Raw genomic sequence first — 19098 nt, 5'->3', positions numbered from 1 at the left:
ACAAGCATGCAGGACTTCGGTGTCTGCATAGTTGTTCCAAGCCAGGGACTTCCAAGGCAGGATGAAAATGGAAGCCCCACAGTCTGCCCCTTTAAGATGTTAATGAGCAGCGGCAGCACCCATATTCGTATTCCTACAGGTTCATCATAAGTTTTGTGAAACAGCTTCTAAAACAAGTTTTTCTGGCAAGGCAAGACATTTTTTTTTCCTCTTATACTGTGCTGTTTGTGTCATTTATTACAGTAGCTTTAGGAAGTGACTTCCTTGTCACAACTGCTTGGATGTGGTCAAATCTAGCTTAAAGCAAGCTGTTCTTGTCCAGACCACCTGCAATAACACCTCAGTATACAAGGAATTCTAAAATGGATCAAGAAGACCTTCTGTCTCAAATCAAACCTTTTAACTGGGATATCAATGATATGAAACTGCCTCAGGTATGATATGTTATCAAAATGAATTGCTTTCCTGTTACAATTTATGAATATGTTAGGTGATGTCAAGCTTTCTGGCTTGTACCGTACAGAGTAATGTGGACATGGCTATATGTTGCTTCCTAACTTAGCGTTCTACTAACAGTAAGGTCCTTGACCATCTGTGTAAGTTCTTAAATGTGTACATATACAATTTAGGGATATATATTTAAATGTGACATATATGCCTTTGAATTAGTAGTTTCCAAGTCTGGTCATCAGGCAAAAAGTGTATCGGTAAAAGGGGCAACATTGTTTTTTTTTCTACAGTCTCTTTAGGAAAGGGAGACCATCAACAGAATTGGAAACAGTATAATTAGGATAATAATAATATGATCTGTTCTATCCTATATAATTACACAATGAAACAAACATGCAAATTGAAATGTTTACAATTACGATAATGTAAAATTTCTCTTGAAATGTTAGATTCATGGAAATTTGTGGGGCTAGAACATGCTTTTTAAAGGTGCAAGCTTTGGAGTTTTTTTTTTTTTTTTACGTATTGTACATTCCTAACCTTGTGAGTTACTGATCTGGAACAAGTATACAGTCTGAAACATTTTTCAATTCCATCCTGCATGATTGGTCAGATCACCAAGCTATTGGGTAGTGAGGCCAGGATCAAAATGACAACCCACTAGCATGTATCTGGAAGAAAACGCCATCACAGGTAGCTCCATTTTTCTACTCATTCCTGTGAACACAAGGTAAATGACATTGTTCCTAGAGCAATGGTGCACTTGACTTCTGTATCTGAATAATGATTTCACTTGTTATTCAGTAAAGAGAACAGGCACTGTTAGTGGTACATGGCTTTCAGACATATCATTGCTTTCCAGAAACTGGAATTTCACATACGTAGACTGCAGCTATTTTACTACAGCCTAGGCTGGTATTACAGTAGACCTGTCATAGGAAAAATACAAGGGTGTTCTCCTTCTAGAAATGCTAGTTGCCTTGGCTGACTCTTAGGCCTTAATATTTATTTGATGCAGATTAGCAATTCAAGGTACTGAAACAAGTAGATCAGCATGGCAGCCAGGAAATTCGATTTTTCATAAAAACAAAGCTAAGCAATGGAGTCCTTTATTAAAAGATGAATCCTTTATTATACAATAGTGTTATTGTTTTGCATTTAGTTAAGTTAGTGTTTACTGTATGCTGATTATAATGTTATATTGTGCCTATTTATAGGTACATTAACGTTGCAGTCAATATTTTCCATATATTTAGTCTGTTGGGGCAAAAAAACAGAACCAGAAGCCAAAAAAAGCCTACAGCAGATTCTCGACATGGACCACTGCATCTGTAAAAAACAACCCACTAACGGTTCCCTCCCCCCCTTCTTCCCCATCCCGCCATGAAACACAGTGCTCCTCTCTCCATTCCAGCACTTTCCATAGGCTCCTGCTGCTGTCAGTCAAATCCTGTAAAGAGGAAGATTAGGGGTTGTGGCTGAGCTACAGGTGTCCCCTTAGCAGCCGGCTTGCTGAGGAGACACTCAGAAAAAGAAAGAGCAGACAGTGCTGGTGGGGGACTGCGAAAGAGGAATTAAGCAAACACTCTCTACAATATCATTGCACAGAGCATGTAAAAATACCATTTTTTAAATTTAAATTAAAAAAGTAACCTTTGCTTTAAACTTTAAACCTCGCCACACTAGAAAATTACAGGGGTGGGAGGCATGGACAGAGGTGGATTTCACCTAATAGAAGGGGCATCAGCACAAGGACACATCCTACTGACTGTAAGTTATGTCCCTTGTGCTGTTTTATGTGTTTTTGTTTGTGGATGCACTTAGACTTTAAGTACTTATATTTTAGCTTTAGGTTACTGGTTATGGTTTGGGGTTGGAGGAGGTGAAGGCTCAAGAGGTTAACTGAGTTTTAAAAAAGGGTAAGGTTATGGGGGTGCTGGGGCAAGTGTTAATTTTCGGTGAGCTAAACTTTTAGTCAGATATATGATGGAAGGCCATGTGTTCCTTTTTACTGGTAGGTTAAAGCAGACCTTGCTCCAAATGTAAGTGGTGTTGTTTTGGTGTGCTCTCCATCTTGCAGAAATGTGATTTAAACTAAAAAAAAAAAAAAAAAAAAGCCTATTCTTCATTCCTGAACAAGAAGACCCATCAGTGTGAGAGCCACCAATTTCACTGATGGATTGTGCACCGCTTTAGACTGGAACACCATTTCACCTCTACTAGACAAATTCCAGCTTAGCCGGAGCTCCAAGAGTGACAACGTAACACCCTTCATACTGATATCTTAAACTCATTTGAACATACCTGCCTGCACTATCCCAAATCCCTAAAGCCAATATATATGCAGTTCTCTGCACTAATCTCACATCCCACTAATGTCAGCCCATCTTACTGTATGTCAATAGTTGGGAATAAGACCTCACAATTTATCAACCTCCAGGAGACAGGAATAAAGCCTGGTCCAGAATAGCAAAGTACTCTTGTAATGTACTAACTAGCAACCTTCCTTTTCTTAGCACCAAAACAAATCTTGGCAAAGGATTGGAAAAATCAGAGTAAACAGTAGGGAAGTTAGAATTCATATGAAGAAACTTTCCATAGTATTAAATGAAACCCAATTCAAATATCCGAAAATTCGGGAGCCTTGGATACAATGTACTTTACAACCACTCTTAAAGGAGACATGTGGAAAATGAAAATAACAAACCTTTATACTCACCTGTCCCCCGCCACCTCTATGGATGAGATCTGAAAGATTATGTGACCATGTGACCACTGATTGCTCAGCTCTTAGGTCCGCTCTGAGCACAAAGTGGTAACTGTCAGTCATTTCTTTTTTGCTCTGTCCCTCCAGTCCTGGCAGGGGGGGGGGGGGCAAGAGTGACTGGTTCAGGCTCTCAAGCTCACAGGTGTCTTTCACTACAATCTTAGAAAAAAGGCACGTGGAGAGAGCGGAAGGAATCACTGCTCTCACTTATTTAACAGGTACCTGACCGCCCGCCGCAGTTTTACTGCGGCAGGCTGGCTCACCTGCGCTAACCAACGTAGCTCTACGTCGGTCGGACACAGGGTGCTGGGGGGGGCGGGATGCCAATGCACGGGACCAGCAGCACAGATTTCCGCCAGCCACCTGGGATCGCTCCCCGCTGAGAGAGAAGGACGGTCAGCTATTGTAAACACAGCTGACCGTTCTTCTCTCTGCAATGATCACAGAGCGCCTGTGATCCTGCTACATAGGATCACATGTCTCTATGATCATTTCACAAGCCCAACCCCCCCACCCACAGTTAGTAAACACTCCCCTAGGCTCACACTTAACCCTTTGAGCACCCCTAGGTTAACCCCTTCCTTGCCAATGTCATTATTACAGTAACAGTGCATATTTTTAGCACTGATGATTACTGTAGTAGTCACTGGTCCCCCCAAAAGTGTAAAAAATGTCAGTTAGGGGTCCAATTTGTCAGCCATAATGCCGCAGTCCTGCTAAAAATTGCAGATCACTGCCATTACTAGTAAAAATAAATAAATGAAATAAATAAAAATTACATAAATCTTTCCCCTAGTTTGTAGACGCGATAACTTTTGCGCAAACCAATGAAAATATACTTATTTAAAAAAAAATTTGTGAATGTTATATAGCAAAATGTGAAAAATGTTTTTTTTTTTTCAGTCGCTCTTTTTTTGTTTATAGCGCAAAAAATAAAAATAGCACAGGTGATCAAATACCACCAAAAGAAAGCCCTATTTGTGGAAAAAAAGGACAACAATTTTATTTTGATACAGCATCGCACGACCGCGCAATTGTCTGTTAAAGTAACGCAGTGCCGAATCACAAAAAATGGCCTGGTCATTAAGGGGGCAAATCCTCCTGGTCCAGAAGTGGTTAATAATGTAAGTTCCAACTTGAGCTACTGAGCCTAGTGTCAGGGTGCCAGGAAACCAGGAAACCAGACCGCATGAGAATGCAGGTAACATAAAGCAGTTTATTGAAGCAAACAACAATAAATGCACAGCAAAAGTGAGGAAGCGAGATCAGGAACAAGCCGGGATCAAGTCCAGAAGCGGCTAGTCTTCCAAGCCGGGGTCGAGTCCAGAATCGGGTAGTCTGCCGATGTCAGGTCGTCTGCCGATGCCGGGGTCATCTGCCAATGCGGGGTCAAGAGCCAGGAGTCATCAATCAAGCCAGGTCATACATGGAGGAACACGGAGAATAGAAGACTGCTAGCAGAGATGCACCTTGGAGCACAAACGCAAGAGCAAGGACTGCAACTCATCAGGTGATAAATATAGTCAGGTGTGCAGCATCATCACTGTGCAACACCCAGGCAGCAGGCAAGTGATGATGCAATCGGAGTTTATAGGAGGCAGCAGTCTGTCCAAGATGGCTGCCAACAAGAGGGCAAAGTAAGACCTTGACAGTACTCTCCTCTCAACGACCCCACCTCTGCGGAGCAAAAAAATGTTTCTGAGGAAAACGAGCATGGAAAGCGTGAAGAAGGGCCGGGGCATGAACATCAATGCAGGGAACCCAGGAGCGCTCCTCAGGACCTTAACCCTTCCAGTGAACGAGGTATTGATTCTGACTTCGGAACAGACAAGAATCCAAGATGCTGCTAGCCTCATACTCCTCATGATTGCCCACAGGAATGGGGCGAGGGCAAGGAAGTGAAGAAGTATAGTGATTGCAAACCAGTGGTTTCAAAAGTAACGCATGAAAGTCATGTCAGGGGGAAGACCAAGAGCAAAGGCCACCGGTTTCACCTTATGGAGAATGCGAAAAGGACCAACAAAATGGGGTGCCAGTTTTGTAGTGGGCACCCTGAGGTTGAGATTACGGGTTGACAGCCACACCCTCTCCCCGACCTGGTACAAATAAGCAGATAAATGTCTCCGGTCTGCCTGGAGCTTCTGATGCTGTGCAGAGACCCGTAAAGACTCTTGAATTGACTCAGGCAGCACAGCGGGTTGGAACCCATATTTAGCCATGAATGAAGACATTCTGGAAGACGAGTTGATGGCAGAGTTCCTGGCAAACTCCGCCCAGGGTAACAGATCAATCCAATTGTCCTGATAGTCAGAGCAGTGGAGAAATTTCTCCAGAGCTTGGTTGGACTGCTCAGCAGCACCATTGGACTGCGGATGGTAGGCCGAGGAGAAGGAGAGTCGAATACCCAACCGGAAGCAAAAGGCATGCCAGAACCTAGAGACAAATTGGCTCCCACGGGCCGAGACAATCTCCTTAGACAACCTGTGTAAATGGAAGACCTCTCCGGCAAACAGCAAGGTTTCCTGAGTGGTAGGCAGCCTTTTAAATGGAACACAGTGGCACATTTTGGAGAACCGGTCAACAACCATGAGGATAACCGTGTAACCTCGAGATGCCAGAAGTTCCACAATAAAATCCGTGGCCAGGTGAGACCAGAGATGCTCCCCATTGGGAATGGGATGCAGTAGGTCCAAGGGAAGGTGCTGAGATTTGTTCTGGGCACAGACCAAACAAGCAGCCACATATGTAGCAACCACGTGGAGAGGTGGTTGGTTATACCGTCAGTGACCGGGCTCATTTCTCTGGCAACAGAACTTTGGCTTCTAATAAGCATTCCTTCTTTAAGTGGGGAAGGTACCGTCTTGATTCCCTTTGGATCACTCGAGACATTGAGCATTAATTTATGCTGTGCAGCCAACAAGGGCCAAACCTGTAGGAATCACATGTGATACGTCTCCACCTGGACCAGATATATTTTTTTCTGGCATAAAGATTTCGCTTACTTAAGCATGTCTGTTTAATGGACAAGGGTAAAAGGAATCGTCTGAGGAAGCGACATGAGCGAAACGCGTCGCGATTCCAGAATTTCCACTGATATATCCCATATCATTTTGTACTAGTATCATGAATCTATCATGACTCATTAGTTACCTTTAACAATTGCCTTTGATCTCAGAGGCTGGTTGGGATCCAGTGGTTTACCTGTATTGTCTTATGTACATGCATTATTTGCTTTATGAATTTACACCTTTTTGATATTTATATAAGATTTTTAAGCCTATACTAATAAATGCGATACTTTTTATATATCTTTGGTGTATTCATTTTCATCAGGATCTCCACTCCTAGCCCCAAAAGTCCCATTTCTATGTGAGAGACTGTAGAGACCCCAGCTAGCTGTGGGATCTTCTCATCCCTCTCTCTTTGTCTTTTTATATACGTTCCAGGGATGTGGCAGGAGTGGTACCCTCAGTATATCTCACTTATTTTCTACTTTGAACATCAGTGCGGAGAAATGGCCACCAGAACTAAAATAGCCCAGGACATCTGGTTCTTACCAGGATGACCGGCAGTCTTGGAATTGTGGTACGTGCGCAACAGTCTGATGCGCAACCCCTCAGGTACAAAACATTTGCCAGCAGGTCTCTCTGTGGGAGCATCAAGTTGGGCAGCCAAGCTCTGTTCCCCAAGAGAAGAGGTTAAGTTGGTGCGGATGGCAGCCAGGATATGATCTGAAGGTGTGACTGGTGTCGGCACGGAGTCTTCCCCTGACAACTCAGAATACTGGCGAGACAAGGAATCAGCCTTAACATTCTTGGAGCCGGGCAAATAGGAGACCACATAGTTAAATTGAGATAAGAATAAGGCCCATCTGGCCTGACGGATGTGAGTCTCTTGGCCTCCAAGAGATGCGCCAGATTCTTATGATCGGTGAGAATGAGAACAGTAACCACAGAACCTTTGAGCAAGTGTCTCAAAACTCTTTAAGAGCCAGGATAATGGGCAAGAGCTCTCTGTCCCCAATCTCGCAATTGCATTCAGCTGGAGACAGCTTCTTGCAGTAGAACCCACAAGGAAGTAAGGGTTCATCAGGTGTCCGACGCTGAGACAGGAGAGTGCCTACTCCTGTTTCAGACATATCCACCTCTAGGACAAAGGGCAAACCAGGATTGGGGTGAGACAGAAAAGGAGACTTAAGGGCCTTGAAAGCTTGGGTGGCAGCAGTCATCCAATTGTAGCAATCGCTGCCCCTCTTGGTCAGATCTGAGATAGGTTTGGCCAAAGAGGAAAAGTTCCTGATAACTTTCCGATAGTAGTTGGCAAACCAAAGGAAACTCCGAATGGAACGTAGACCACTGGGGCGAGACCATTTTAGAACAGCTAAAACCTTCTGTGGGTCCATGGAGAACCCTTCAGCAGAAATGATGTAGCCCAAGAAGGCAACCTGAGACAGGTGGAATTCCCATTTCTCAAGCTTACAGAAAAGCCAATTCTCACGTAACCATTGCAGCACCCGTCTGACATCCACAGGCAGTGGGATTCAATGGAGTCCGAGTAAATCAAGATGTCGTCCAAATAGACTACCATGCATTGCTGCAACATATCAGGAAATACATCATTGATGAACTCCTGGAAGACAGCGGGCACATTGCACAAGCAAAAGGGCATAACCAGAGATTCGTAAAGATCGGTTAAACGCGGTCTTCCACTCGTCGCCTTACTTGATCCTTACAAGGTTATAGACGGACCTAGGTCAAGCTTGGTAGGGACAGTTGCTCCCATGAGGCGGTCGAACAATTCAGTAATCAACAGAATCGGATATGCATTCTTGACCGCGATGCAATTGAGGCTCCTATAATCAATGCAAGGTCTCAACTCTCCCCCCTTTTTTTTTCCGAAAGAAAAAACCGGCACCCGCTGGTGATGTGGACTTGCAAATGTGTCCCCGGGCAAACGCATTGGCAACGCACTTCTCCATAGCCTTATTCTCCTCAACTGAAAGAGGATAAACCCTGCCACGAGGGGGAAAGGCACCAAGTTGCAAGTCTATAAGACAATCGTATGCACGATGAGGAGGAAGAGCACCAGCGCACACCTTGTCAAATACATCTTGATACTGACGATATTCAGTAGGCAACACTGAATCCGAAGAGGTACAAAGTACCTTAACAGGCCCCTCAATACAAACAGCACCACATTGGTGGAGACCAACAGAGGATCTGGACCGACTGCCAATCAAAGGTCAGATTGTGTTTCTGAAGCCAAGGGTACCCCAAAACAACGGAGTAGTGCAGGGGCAAAATAACCTGGAAACAGGTCGATTCCCTGGGAACAGCCCCTATCGCCATATCAACCGGTCTCGTAGGTAATCTGTGCTGGTTAAAGGGGTCTGCCATGAATCACCTCGATAACTAGTGGAGAAACATGAAGCTGCAAGGGTATGGAATTCACAGCAGCAAACATACTGTCAATAAAACTCCTGCCAGCACCGGAGTCTACCAACGCCTGAGTAACCACCGAACCCGCTGCCCAGGAGAGGACAACTGTGATTAACAGGTTTATCATTACCGGAAACCAGGGACGAGGAAATAACACTTAAGCATTTACTGGATGGGTCAGACAAGATTGCAGGAAATGCCCACCAAGGGTGCAATACAGGCACCGGCCCTCCCTCCTCCTAAAGGCCCGCTCAGCCTCGAAAAGCCGAGTGAACCCCAGCTGCATGGGTTCACAGTCAGACGCACCATGCCAAGGAGGCGTGGGAGGTGAGGGAGGAATGGGTTGGAAAGAAAACGTAGGAGGCAATCTGGTAGGAGGCCTTAAATGATGGTCTCTCCCTGAGCCGGGTATCAATTAAAATCTGGAAGGAAATGAGAGCCTCAAGCTCACCAGGGAGATCCATGGTTGCAATCTTGTCCTTTAAAGCCTCGAAGAGACCATGAGAGAAGACAGCCACCATAGCCTCATTATTCCAGGCCACCTCTGCTGACAGGGTACGAAATTCAATGGCATACTCAGCAACCATTCGTATACCTTGTTGAATGGACAGGAGCTGCTTTGCAGCAGCGGCAGAGTGAGCAGGCACATTGAATACCCTACGAAAGAAGGCAACAAAACTTGGGTAATTCAGTATCACAGGATTATCATTCTCCCATAAAGGATTCACCCAGGCCAAGGCCTTGTCCGAGAGCAATGAGACTAGGAAGCCTACCTTGGACCTATCAGAAGGAAATGCCTGAGGAACCATTTCATAATAAATGCCCACTTGGTTCAGGAAGCCATGACACTGACTTGGTTCACCCCCATAGTGCTGCAGAAGGGGGGCTGAACCAGTCATCCCTCTGGTAACAGTTACTCCAGCTGCAACTGCAGGAGCAGGAGTGGCAACAGGGGCAGCAGCAAGAGCAACAACAGGAGGAACCACCAGCCTAGCAGCACCGGGAGCAAGGTGCTCTGTGCATGCAAGCAATGTCTACAATGCCTGAGTGAACTGACCCAAAAGGTGACCTTGTTGATCGAGCCTGGTAACCAGCATGGGGAGCGTAGAAGTACCTGCATCGTCAGGATTCATGGCCCTTGCGTACTGTCAGGGTGCCAGGAAACCAGACCACACTGGAATGTAGGTAAAATAAAGCAGTTTATTGAAGCAAACAACAATAAACGCACAGCAAAACTGAGGAAGCGAGATCAGGAACAAGCTGGGGTCAAGTCCAGAAGCGGGTAGTCATCAAAGCTGGGGTTGAGTCCAGAAGCGTGTCGTCTGCCGATGCCAGGTCATCTGCCAATGCTGGATCAAGAGCCAGGAGAGTTGTCAGCCAAGCTAGGTCATACACAGAGGAACACGGAGAACAGAAGACTGCTAACAGAGATGCACCTTGGAGCACAAACGCAGGAGGAAAGGACTGCAACTCATCAGGTGATAGATATAGTCAGGTGTGCAGCATCATCACTGTGCGACACCCAAGTAGCAGGCAAGTGATGATGCAATCAGACTTTATAAGAGGCAGCAGTCTGCATATGTCCAAGATGGCTGCCAACAGGAGGGCAAGGTAAGACCTTGACACCTAGTAAATATCAGGCATTTTACTAAGGAACAAAAGTGTTCTTGGAAAATATGAAAATGAGCCTAAAGCTCCACCTGTTAACTCAAAATGAGATAACAAAATAATAATATGTAATATTTCATATGCACCTGACTAAAAAGGAAACATGTACAAACTCCTAAACGGTCACTTTAACATATAGTATGTCAGAAATGTGTCTATGCGTCCAAATACTAAAATACTAAAAGTGTAATAAGCAGTGGAAGTAGTAAAGCTTCCCCTTCCCAGGTTTGGTGTCAGTAGAAGCAGTAAAAACTCCTCAAGCATTAGTGACAATGGATAATAAAAACCCTGACCCCCCAGTGTGAGTAGTAATCCCCTCCCTTCCTCCATCACTGGTATCAGTGGAATTATTAAAAGCCCCCTAGCATTGGTGAGGTAGTAAAAGCTCCTTCCCACCATTGTTGCCTGTGGAAATAATTAAGCTCCCCCCCCCACCCAAGATTAGTGTCAGGGACTGTAGCAAAAGCCCCACAGGATTGGTGTTAGCGGGAGTAGAATATGTCCAACCCGGGCATTGGTGTCATCGAGAGGAGTAAAATCCCCCCTGCAGCAATAATTATTAGTGGGAGTAGTAAAAGCCCAACTCTAGCATTGGCGTTAGGTCAGAGTATTAAAAACCCTTCTTTACTTGTTAAAAACCCTTCTAGAACTGGTATCAGGAGTAATAAAAGCCTCAAGGATTGGTGTCAAGTCGGAGCAGCAAAAGCCTCAAAGCATTGGTGTCAGGTCAGAGAAGAAAAAGGTCCCTAACTTTGGTGTCAGTGGAAGTAATAAAAGACCCCCCTCCCCAGCATTGGTCTCTTACCTCTGTGGAGGCTCCAAGTCTCACACCTATCTTTATTGCGATATCAAGACCAAAACTTTACAGACATCACTATGCATAAGATTACTCCATCTAAAAGTGCCTATAAAAGATTGTCGGATGCTAGAATGCTTTGTGTTCCAGCTCCAGGCACCTACTGCAAGTGTGCACAGTGCTCCCTCTGGTGTACAGTGGCAAAAATCTGAATGCAGGACCCTCTCATTGTAGGGGATTGTTTACAGGAATCAGTAGACCGTATCCGGCCAGGTAACAAGTTCTGCATGAAATCAATTCTACAAAGGCAATTAACTACTCCAAAGATAATGTTCATCAGTAGAGAATATTCATAAGGAGACGGGTACTTTGTGCAGCTTAGACAGGGGCAGTGGAGCTGTGTGTGTGGTGCGTATTTATGCAGCGAGCGAGTGCAGTTTCATTGTGACAACTTGAGGGTTGTCATAGTGATTGACTGTGTGTCGGCTTCTTCTCTGCCTGTGATACATTTGCTTAGGCAATTAGTGTTGGCATCTTTGCACCTGAATGTGTTTGCCTATGCTATCCACATTCCTAGTTGCACTAATGCTTTGGCCGATGCTCCCTTCTGTTTCCAGTGGGGCAAGTTCCATATGTTGGCACCGGGAGCGGATCCCTTCAGAATCACCTGTCCACCCTGGCTGTGGAGGATCGCATTAGGTTGACATCCTTTATGTCAGTCTGTAAGTCTACGTGGTTGGCTTACTATCGGGCATGGGAAGAATGGTACAGTGTGGTGAGCATGGCCAGTGGGTTGTGGGTACTGTATTTTGTGTGTCGCAATGTTGAGAATGGTGTGTCCGTTCTGTTAATCAAAAATTGGTGGGCTTGGCCTTCTTGTTCAGGGTTCTTGGCAGTAAAGATTACACAAAAGATGTCTTGGTCAGGCAGGCCCTGTGGGGCTATAAGCATCATCGTCGATGGCCAGCTGGCCGTCGGGCCGGTGTCTTATGGTTATTGGGTTCCTTGGTACTGGTTCTTCCTTCCATTTGTTTTTTTTTTTGTATTATGAAGTGGACTTTTTGTTTAGTTGTTTAGTGCAGCGGTTGTCTTGGCCTTCTTTGGAGTCTTCAGGATTGGGGAATTTGTCAGTGCTTTTGCACTGGGCATGGAAGGTTCGCAGTTACGATATATTCTGTGTTCAGACATGGCGGTGGTCCTCTGGATCTGGTGAGAGTGGAGTTGTTCCCTGTTCCTGATTTGGAGGTGTGTCTGACTCGCACGGTATCCCGATTCTTGGCCATGCAACCTGGTGTCGGTGGCCCATTCTCAGTTCATTTCAATGGTTTGGCATTGTCTCAGTTTGTTTTGGTTTTTCGCAAGTGTTCAGTGACACTGGGTTTGTGTGCTTCTGATTATACATCCCATTCTTTTGGGATTGGAGCACCAACTGAGGTGGCTAGATGGGGGTCTGGATGAAGGGGTGGTTTGCAGCATTGGTAGGTGGGAATCCAGGCGATATCGATTGTATATTCGTTCTCACATTTTATGATGTTGTGCTGTATGGGTAGAGGGGTAGCTTTGTTTCTTGGTACATCTGTTTCTTTGGTGGGGTTTTTTGTAGTGGGGAAGTTGTTTATTTGTGTGGGAGCCGTGTGGTGCCTAAGGTCCACCATTTTGCAAGGCTGGATCGTGCTCCTGACATATTGCTGGTACAGGCGGAGGGTAATGATTTGGGCATCAGGTCTATGAGGGAGTTTATCAGGGATGTTAAATTTGATCGGTTGCTTTTATGCACTCCCTTCCCTGACGTTTGGGTTGTCTGACATTGTGGCACGCACTCAAATGTGGTTGTCTGCTCAGTAAAGAGCCTAAACATGGCTTGTGTAAAAGTGAACAAGGCATTGGCTCTCTTTGTGGTTAGGAAGGGCGGGTTGATGGTCAGTCACAGAGAGTTGGAGGTGGACACGTGGTGGTATTTGCGGGGTGATGGTGTGCACCTGAATGCGGTGGGGGTGGATATGTGGTGTCTGGGGCTCCGGGATGGTCTTCAGAGGGCTTTGCAGGTGTGGAGGAACATGCAAATATAAGGGGTCATGTGGCTGGGTACAAGGTCCTGCTATAGGTTTTTTGAGTATAAAGAATATGTACATTGGTAGGGACCCGTCCTGGGTACAGCTCCCTTTATTATGGTTGGTGGTACCTGCGTGTAGTTGTTTGTCTCTGTCTCTGAGTCAGTGTTTGTTGTGGCTGGAGGCCTAAAAATTTTCAGTGGTCATGCAGGTACGAGTAATTGATGCCCACAAGGACCTTATGACTCCTATTTTTGACAGAATGTACTGGATGTTCATATGTTGCACATGTTGATATGTTTATAAGTTATTTATAATTGGTAATAAAAGGCTGCTATGGCCATTGTACTCCATTCTGAGTCTCTTGTGGTTATACTTGAAAAAAAATTAGTGGAGGAGTGGTGGTCAAGCAGTTGGGAGAGCAAAGCATCTTTTATACCCTAGTCAAGATAGGCCCATAGTTAAAAGAAGAAAGCATGGACGAAGGGCCGGCATGACAGGGTTAAAAGGGGTTGGCATAAGGAAAGGGCTTCTGGTCAGTGGGAGGCATTCTTTTAAAAAGTACTCACGTGATTGGTGGGGTGGACTGGAGAAGGTGGGACTGCAGTAAGGGAATCTGTAGGAGGATCTTGGAAGTCATCAGTCGGAGGAGAGATTTCTTGGGACAACAGCCTACCCTCCTGCCCTAATTGAGTACCAGGGCGAGTGGGGATTAAGGTTTTATGTAGATTCTGTCATGGCAGCCGGCAGAGTACAAGGTCCTGTTATGGAGTTTTTTGTTTTTTTTATGAGTATAAAGAAAATGTTCATTGGTAGGGACCGTCTTGGGTACGGCTCCCAATATTATGGTTGGTAGTACTTGTGTGTAGTTGTTTATCTCTGAGTCGGTGTTCGTTGGGGCTGGAGGCCTAAAAAAGATTCAGTGGTCACGCAGGTACAAGTAGTTGATGCCCACAAGGACCTTGTTAATCTTATGATGGGGTACAAGGTCCTGCTATGGGTTTTTTGAGTATAAAGAATATGTACATTGATAGGGAGTAGGACCTTTTCCTGGGTATGGCCACCATTATTAAGATTGGTGGTACCTGCGTGTAGTTGTTTGTCTCTGAGTCTGTATTTGTTGCGACTGGAGGCTTAAACATTTTCAGTGGTCACTCAGGTACGAGTAATTGATGCCCACAAGGACCTTGTGACTCATATTTTTGGCAAATGTACTGGATGTTCATATGTTGCATATGTTTATATGTTGATATGTTTATAAGTTATTTATAATTGGTTAATAAAAGGCTGCTATGGCCATTGTACTCTGTCCTGAGTCTCGTGTGGTTATTCTTGAAAAAAGGTTAGTGGAGGAGTGGTGGTCAAGCAGTTGGGAGAGCAAAGCATCTTTTATACCCTAGTCAAGAACATATACATTTGCAGCAGAAAAAGACAGTCTATTTCAGTGTAATGCATGGGGAAAATACACTTTATCTGGAAAGCTTGTTCTTGTGAGTTCAGCCTAGAATTTGCTAAGATAAGAAATGCTATAAATGTGTACCTATTGTCTTTATTGGTAGCAATACTACAGTAAGGAAATTATATTAGCTGTCACTCATTCTTCAAGCTTTTTTAAAATACTGTAATTGTAAAAAAAAAAAAATAAAAAAAATAGGTTGGTACGTGGCTAAATGGCAACTAGTACAGCTGCATGAAAACCACATTTGTAAACATTTCAGAAGAAATTCATTTCAAATCATTAGCAACTACATTTTCTTTTAAAAAAGTAATGAAATGCACCTGTACCCAGACTATCAACATTGAACAATTTAGAAATCCTTAAGAAGCAGTTAAGACACTTTAAAACAGATCATTCCTGACTTATCTTGCTCCTTTTAATGTAAAATTATTTTTTTTTAAAGATCCTCAACAATCACAAAATTGGCTAGAGTTTGGTTTCAATTGGTTTCTAACAGTTTAGAATAGTGGTCTCCAAACTATAGTGGCAGATGTGGCCCTTTGCCTGCTTTTATCTGGCCCCTGGGGCACTATTCCAATAACTGACACCAACCATAGAGCACCATTCCCCCTACTGACACCATCAATGGAGCACTATTCTTCTCACTGATATCAACAATGGGGCACTTTTCCTCCCATTACAAGAAATAATGGGACACTGATGCCAGGGCATTTTCTATTCAAACTGGCTACAGTCTGGCCCCCCTAAAACCTGAAGGCCAGTTAACTGGCCCTTCGCCTAGAAAGTTTGGAGACCCCTGGTTTAGAAATAAAGGTCTGGCAGGCTGCCAATATTTTGATGTCATAGAAAAAAGCTGTCTTGTACATGGTAGAGGCCGAGCTGACAAGAAGACTTCCCTTACAGCGTCCAATATTTACTGAAGTTGGTGACAGGTTGTAGCAGGATGAGGGGGTGGCATGGGTGCCTGTGGTAGGTCCTGGCAAGTTAAGTGGTCAAACAACAGTCTAAATGCTGCTGAGTCAGCAACAAACGAGGGGCAGAGGTACCAAATCAGAAGACAGGAGCAGGGGGAGAAGCCAGTCTGGGGTCGATATCAGAAGAACAGCAGAAGTAGCAAAACAGTAGGCAGTAGGCAGTAGTCAGTAGAAGATAAAGTTAGGACACAAGCCTAAGGGCAGCAACAGGGGATCTGGATAAAGAAAGCCAGGTCAAATGCAAGATAGAAAGATTCAGGTCTGGTAAAAAGTCACATGAGCTGATGACCTCTCACCGGTTCTTCTTCTTAGTTGTGCTGAGCACTAAATATGGCTCTAGGCCAGTACAGAATGTGCATGATACTTCACATACAGATGCACACACATTCTTGAGTCCAGGAGCTGCACTATGTGCACGTGCAGATCTTCGGGCACAGCCATGCACTTCATCTTCCTGGCAAAAGCCAGGGCTGTGTTGTCTATTCGAAAATGTATTTCTTCACATTGCTTATAGATACAGAGTTGAATGAGGGCTTGTTTTAAAGTGATTTTACTGCTTGTTAATAATATGTGAATACTTTAGTGTATATTGTGATGATTACACTGTCAGATCCTGCTGCTGCCCACAGAATGTGACAATTGCACACTCAGTCACACCCTGCATATGTATTGAGCATTTAACGCTTATACACTCATTAGCCACCAATACATGTTTTAACGGAAATACTCACTGTTCACAGCATCCACTGTTGAACAGATAAAAAAATGCCTGTATCACTTGCTGCCATGCCCAGACAGGAGTGTTCCAGAGTTGTACACTACAGTAGCTCTTTACAGAGGTAAAGTTCTTTCATTTTTATTTAGAGCCTTCAAAGGTTTATCTTAACAGTTTATATTGTATTAATGGAAAGAAAAACAATGCACAAAATATTTATAGAAACAATATCACAAAACAGATAAAAGCAACTGTAACATAAAATAGATTAAAAGTGAAAAATAATTACGTGGAATTCTGCCTGGTATTTGTTTAAGTGCAGAGTTCAATTTGCGTGCAGATTTATTCCAGTCTAATGTTTGTAGGAGTCACTGACCCTCAGAAACCTTACTCTGTCTAGTTTCTATCTCAAATGAGAGCTAAGGGCTGCTGAAGCCACAACTTCTTGTTGGCCATAGAGAGGGTTTTCCTGATCTACTGTATGTATACCCGGTCAAAGGGTCCATATAACAAGGTTTCACAATTTGACAATCAATATATTATTTAGCAGAATGGAATTATGAATTCAATTGTTAAATACCAAAGATGATATGTAGCATGCATATTCTTCCTAGAAAGTCTAATATCTCCTATTAACCTTCTGAACCTTGTAATATAGGCATGTTTGGTGTCTACCTGATTGATATCTTCTTATAGATTAGTGTAAACACTTTTTCTGAAGGTAACTCCATCACAGCCGGAGTTATGGATTGGGTATAAAGTTTGGCTAAGGTAAATTAAAAAAAAAAATAGATGCATGGATGTGTATTGTTAAACTGCTAACTTAGACTGTTTACAAAAGGGCCATTTAAGGCAGGGCCCTCATTCGATGTCTTTTAAAACCATTGCTTGTGGAGATACAGTATATGACATCTCTGGATTCTTTCTTAGCTGGTCTGTGTTATATCAAATGTGTTTTAATCTGGAATGTTTTGTTTTATCAAACGTGCACCTTATATGGATGCCCAGCACAAACAACCATATGTGGTCAGGACTTGGAAGATTGCAGTTATTACTGTAGTAGCGCTAACTACTACCGTGATTATTCGTTTTCTCAAGTGGCTCATCAGGTATGAGATAGGCATACTTACATTGGCCCAAGCTGTGCCTATGTAAATATGCAATAATTGTCTTACCTGGAATTCAGCTTTAAGGCTATCAGCATTGGTCCAACATGTTTTTGCAATTCCCACTGTTGTTCAATCTCCATGGGTAGATTTATTTTGGTTCCCTTCAATCGAGAATGTCATATATGAAGAGAAACTAAAGTGGCAGGGTTAGTTTTTGTGATTCACCTCCCTGCTTATCAGCACCTTTATACAAGAGTAATTTACTTTCTGGTTAGCATTCTTGACCCTGTCTGTCTTCATTTGCTGGCTTCTATTCAATTCCACATAAAACAGGTCACACCAGTTCTTCATATACTCATTACGTGTTAGCAGCCCCTTTGCTGGATTATGTGGTTGGATGTAACAAGCAGGTTTAGGTAGTTTTCTACCTCAATATTTACCTAATATTAATATGATTATGCAACTCTGTGTTTTCCCTGTACAGATAACTGTAAAATATTCAGTCTAGCAGATCTGGAAAACTGGAGGAAAGCAAATGTGGAAGTGTTTGCGATAGAAAATATTCTGATTCATGTTTTGACATTCAAGTCTAGTCTTAACCAGATTAAAGCTTGAATGAATTGCTATAGAACAAACAGAAAGTGTGCCAGCACTGTGTGATATCTTCAATGAAATGGTATAAAATAATGACTTATGCTCACAAAAGTGTTTGGCAAAAGCACATATAACAAAATCAATCCAGGGAAAGACCCATCCTACCCACTGGATACAGATGTCCAACTACTGACCTCTTCAGATCCTGATCCTGTCTTTAGCATGTAATCTGTTTTACCAATTACAGGGGTTACACCCATTAAAGAGGTTACCCCTTTTCCCCAGAACTCATTCAGCATTATAAAAACTAACACCAATTTAAAATGTTTCTATACAAACAGAAACAAAACTAACGGGTGTAAATGGAAGAGTTAGTAAAAATATAAAGGGCTAACTTAATGTGACTAGGGTTTATAACTAAATTAGGGCTAACAACAAATTTTATTCTGTGATTATTCTGCAATTTGCCCATTTTAAAAAAGGCACCAAAATCATGTTTCCAAATAAAGGGCATCGTTTTAAATTTGGCGCTATCAACTGGAACTGACGCACATTTAAAATGTTTACATACAAATGTTGAAAAAAAAAAAAACAACCAAAAAGTAAGAAGAGAAAAAAACTAAGGAAGGTCAAGGTTTTGTTTTTGTGTCCATTTTTTTATTTACATTTATCAAGAACCCATGAAAGCTACAAGTAGCAGAGTGGAGTGCCACTGGTTACTCTGGGAGAGCTTCAATCTCCTAGTGCAGTGATGGCGAACCTTGGCACCCCAGATGTTTTGGAACTACATTTCCCATCATGCTCAACTACACTGCAGAGTGCATGAGCATGATGGGAAATGTAGTTTCAAAACATCTGGGGTGCCAAGGTTTGCCATCACTGTCCTAGTGTAATCTGCAGGTCTGAGTGGTCAATGCAAGGAGTAGGACACAGCCAGGTAAAGCAGAGGAAGGAGAGACTTCCACCCCAGCTGTGCTCCCCCTGCAACGTAACGCCCAAGGAGGTTTATTACCTTGTGGCAGGATCACCAGGCATTAAAAAATGCAGGAAATGTAAAAATATATTGAAAACCACTTT

General features: G+C 43.5%; 1 protein-coding gene across 1 annotated transcript in view; it reads left to right on the top strand.

Annotated features, from left to right (window-relative positions):
- Positions 1-268: 268 nt before the first annotated feature.
- The window catches only part of GCM1 (glial cells missing transcription factor 1), a 69695-nt gene continuing 50865 nt past the window's right edge, over positions 269-19098 (top strand). The window contains exon 1 of the mRNA XM_082249154.1: positions 269-434. Within this exon, the coding sequence (XP_082105280.1) occupies positions 363-434 (72 nt within the window). The 5' untranslated portion in view covers positions 269-362. The remainder of the gene's footprint in view (positions 435-19098) is intronic.

This window comes from Pelophylax lessonae (assembly GCF_965119305.1).
Source record: "Pelophylax lessonae genome assembly, chromosome: 3".
NCBI classification, from domain to species: Eukaryota; Metazoa; Chordata; class Amphibia; order Anura; family Ranidae; genus Pelophylax; species Pelophylax lessonae.
Note: the sequence above shows the minus strand (reverse complement) of the source record. Positions and strands in the feature narration are given on the sequence as shown.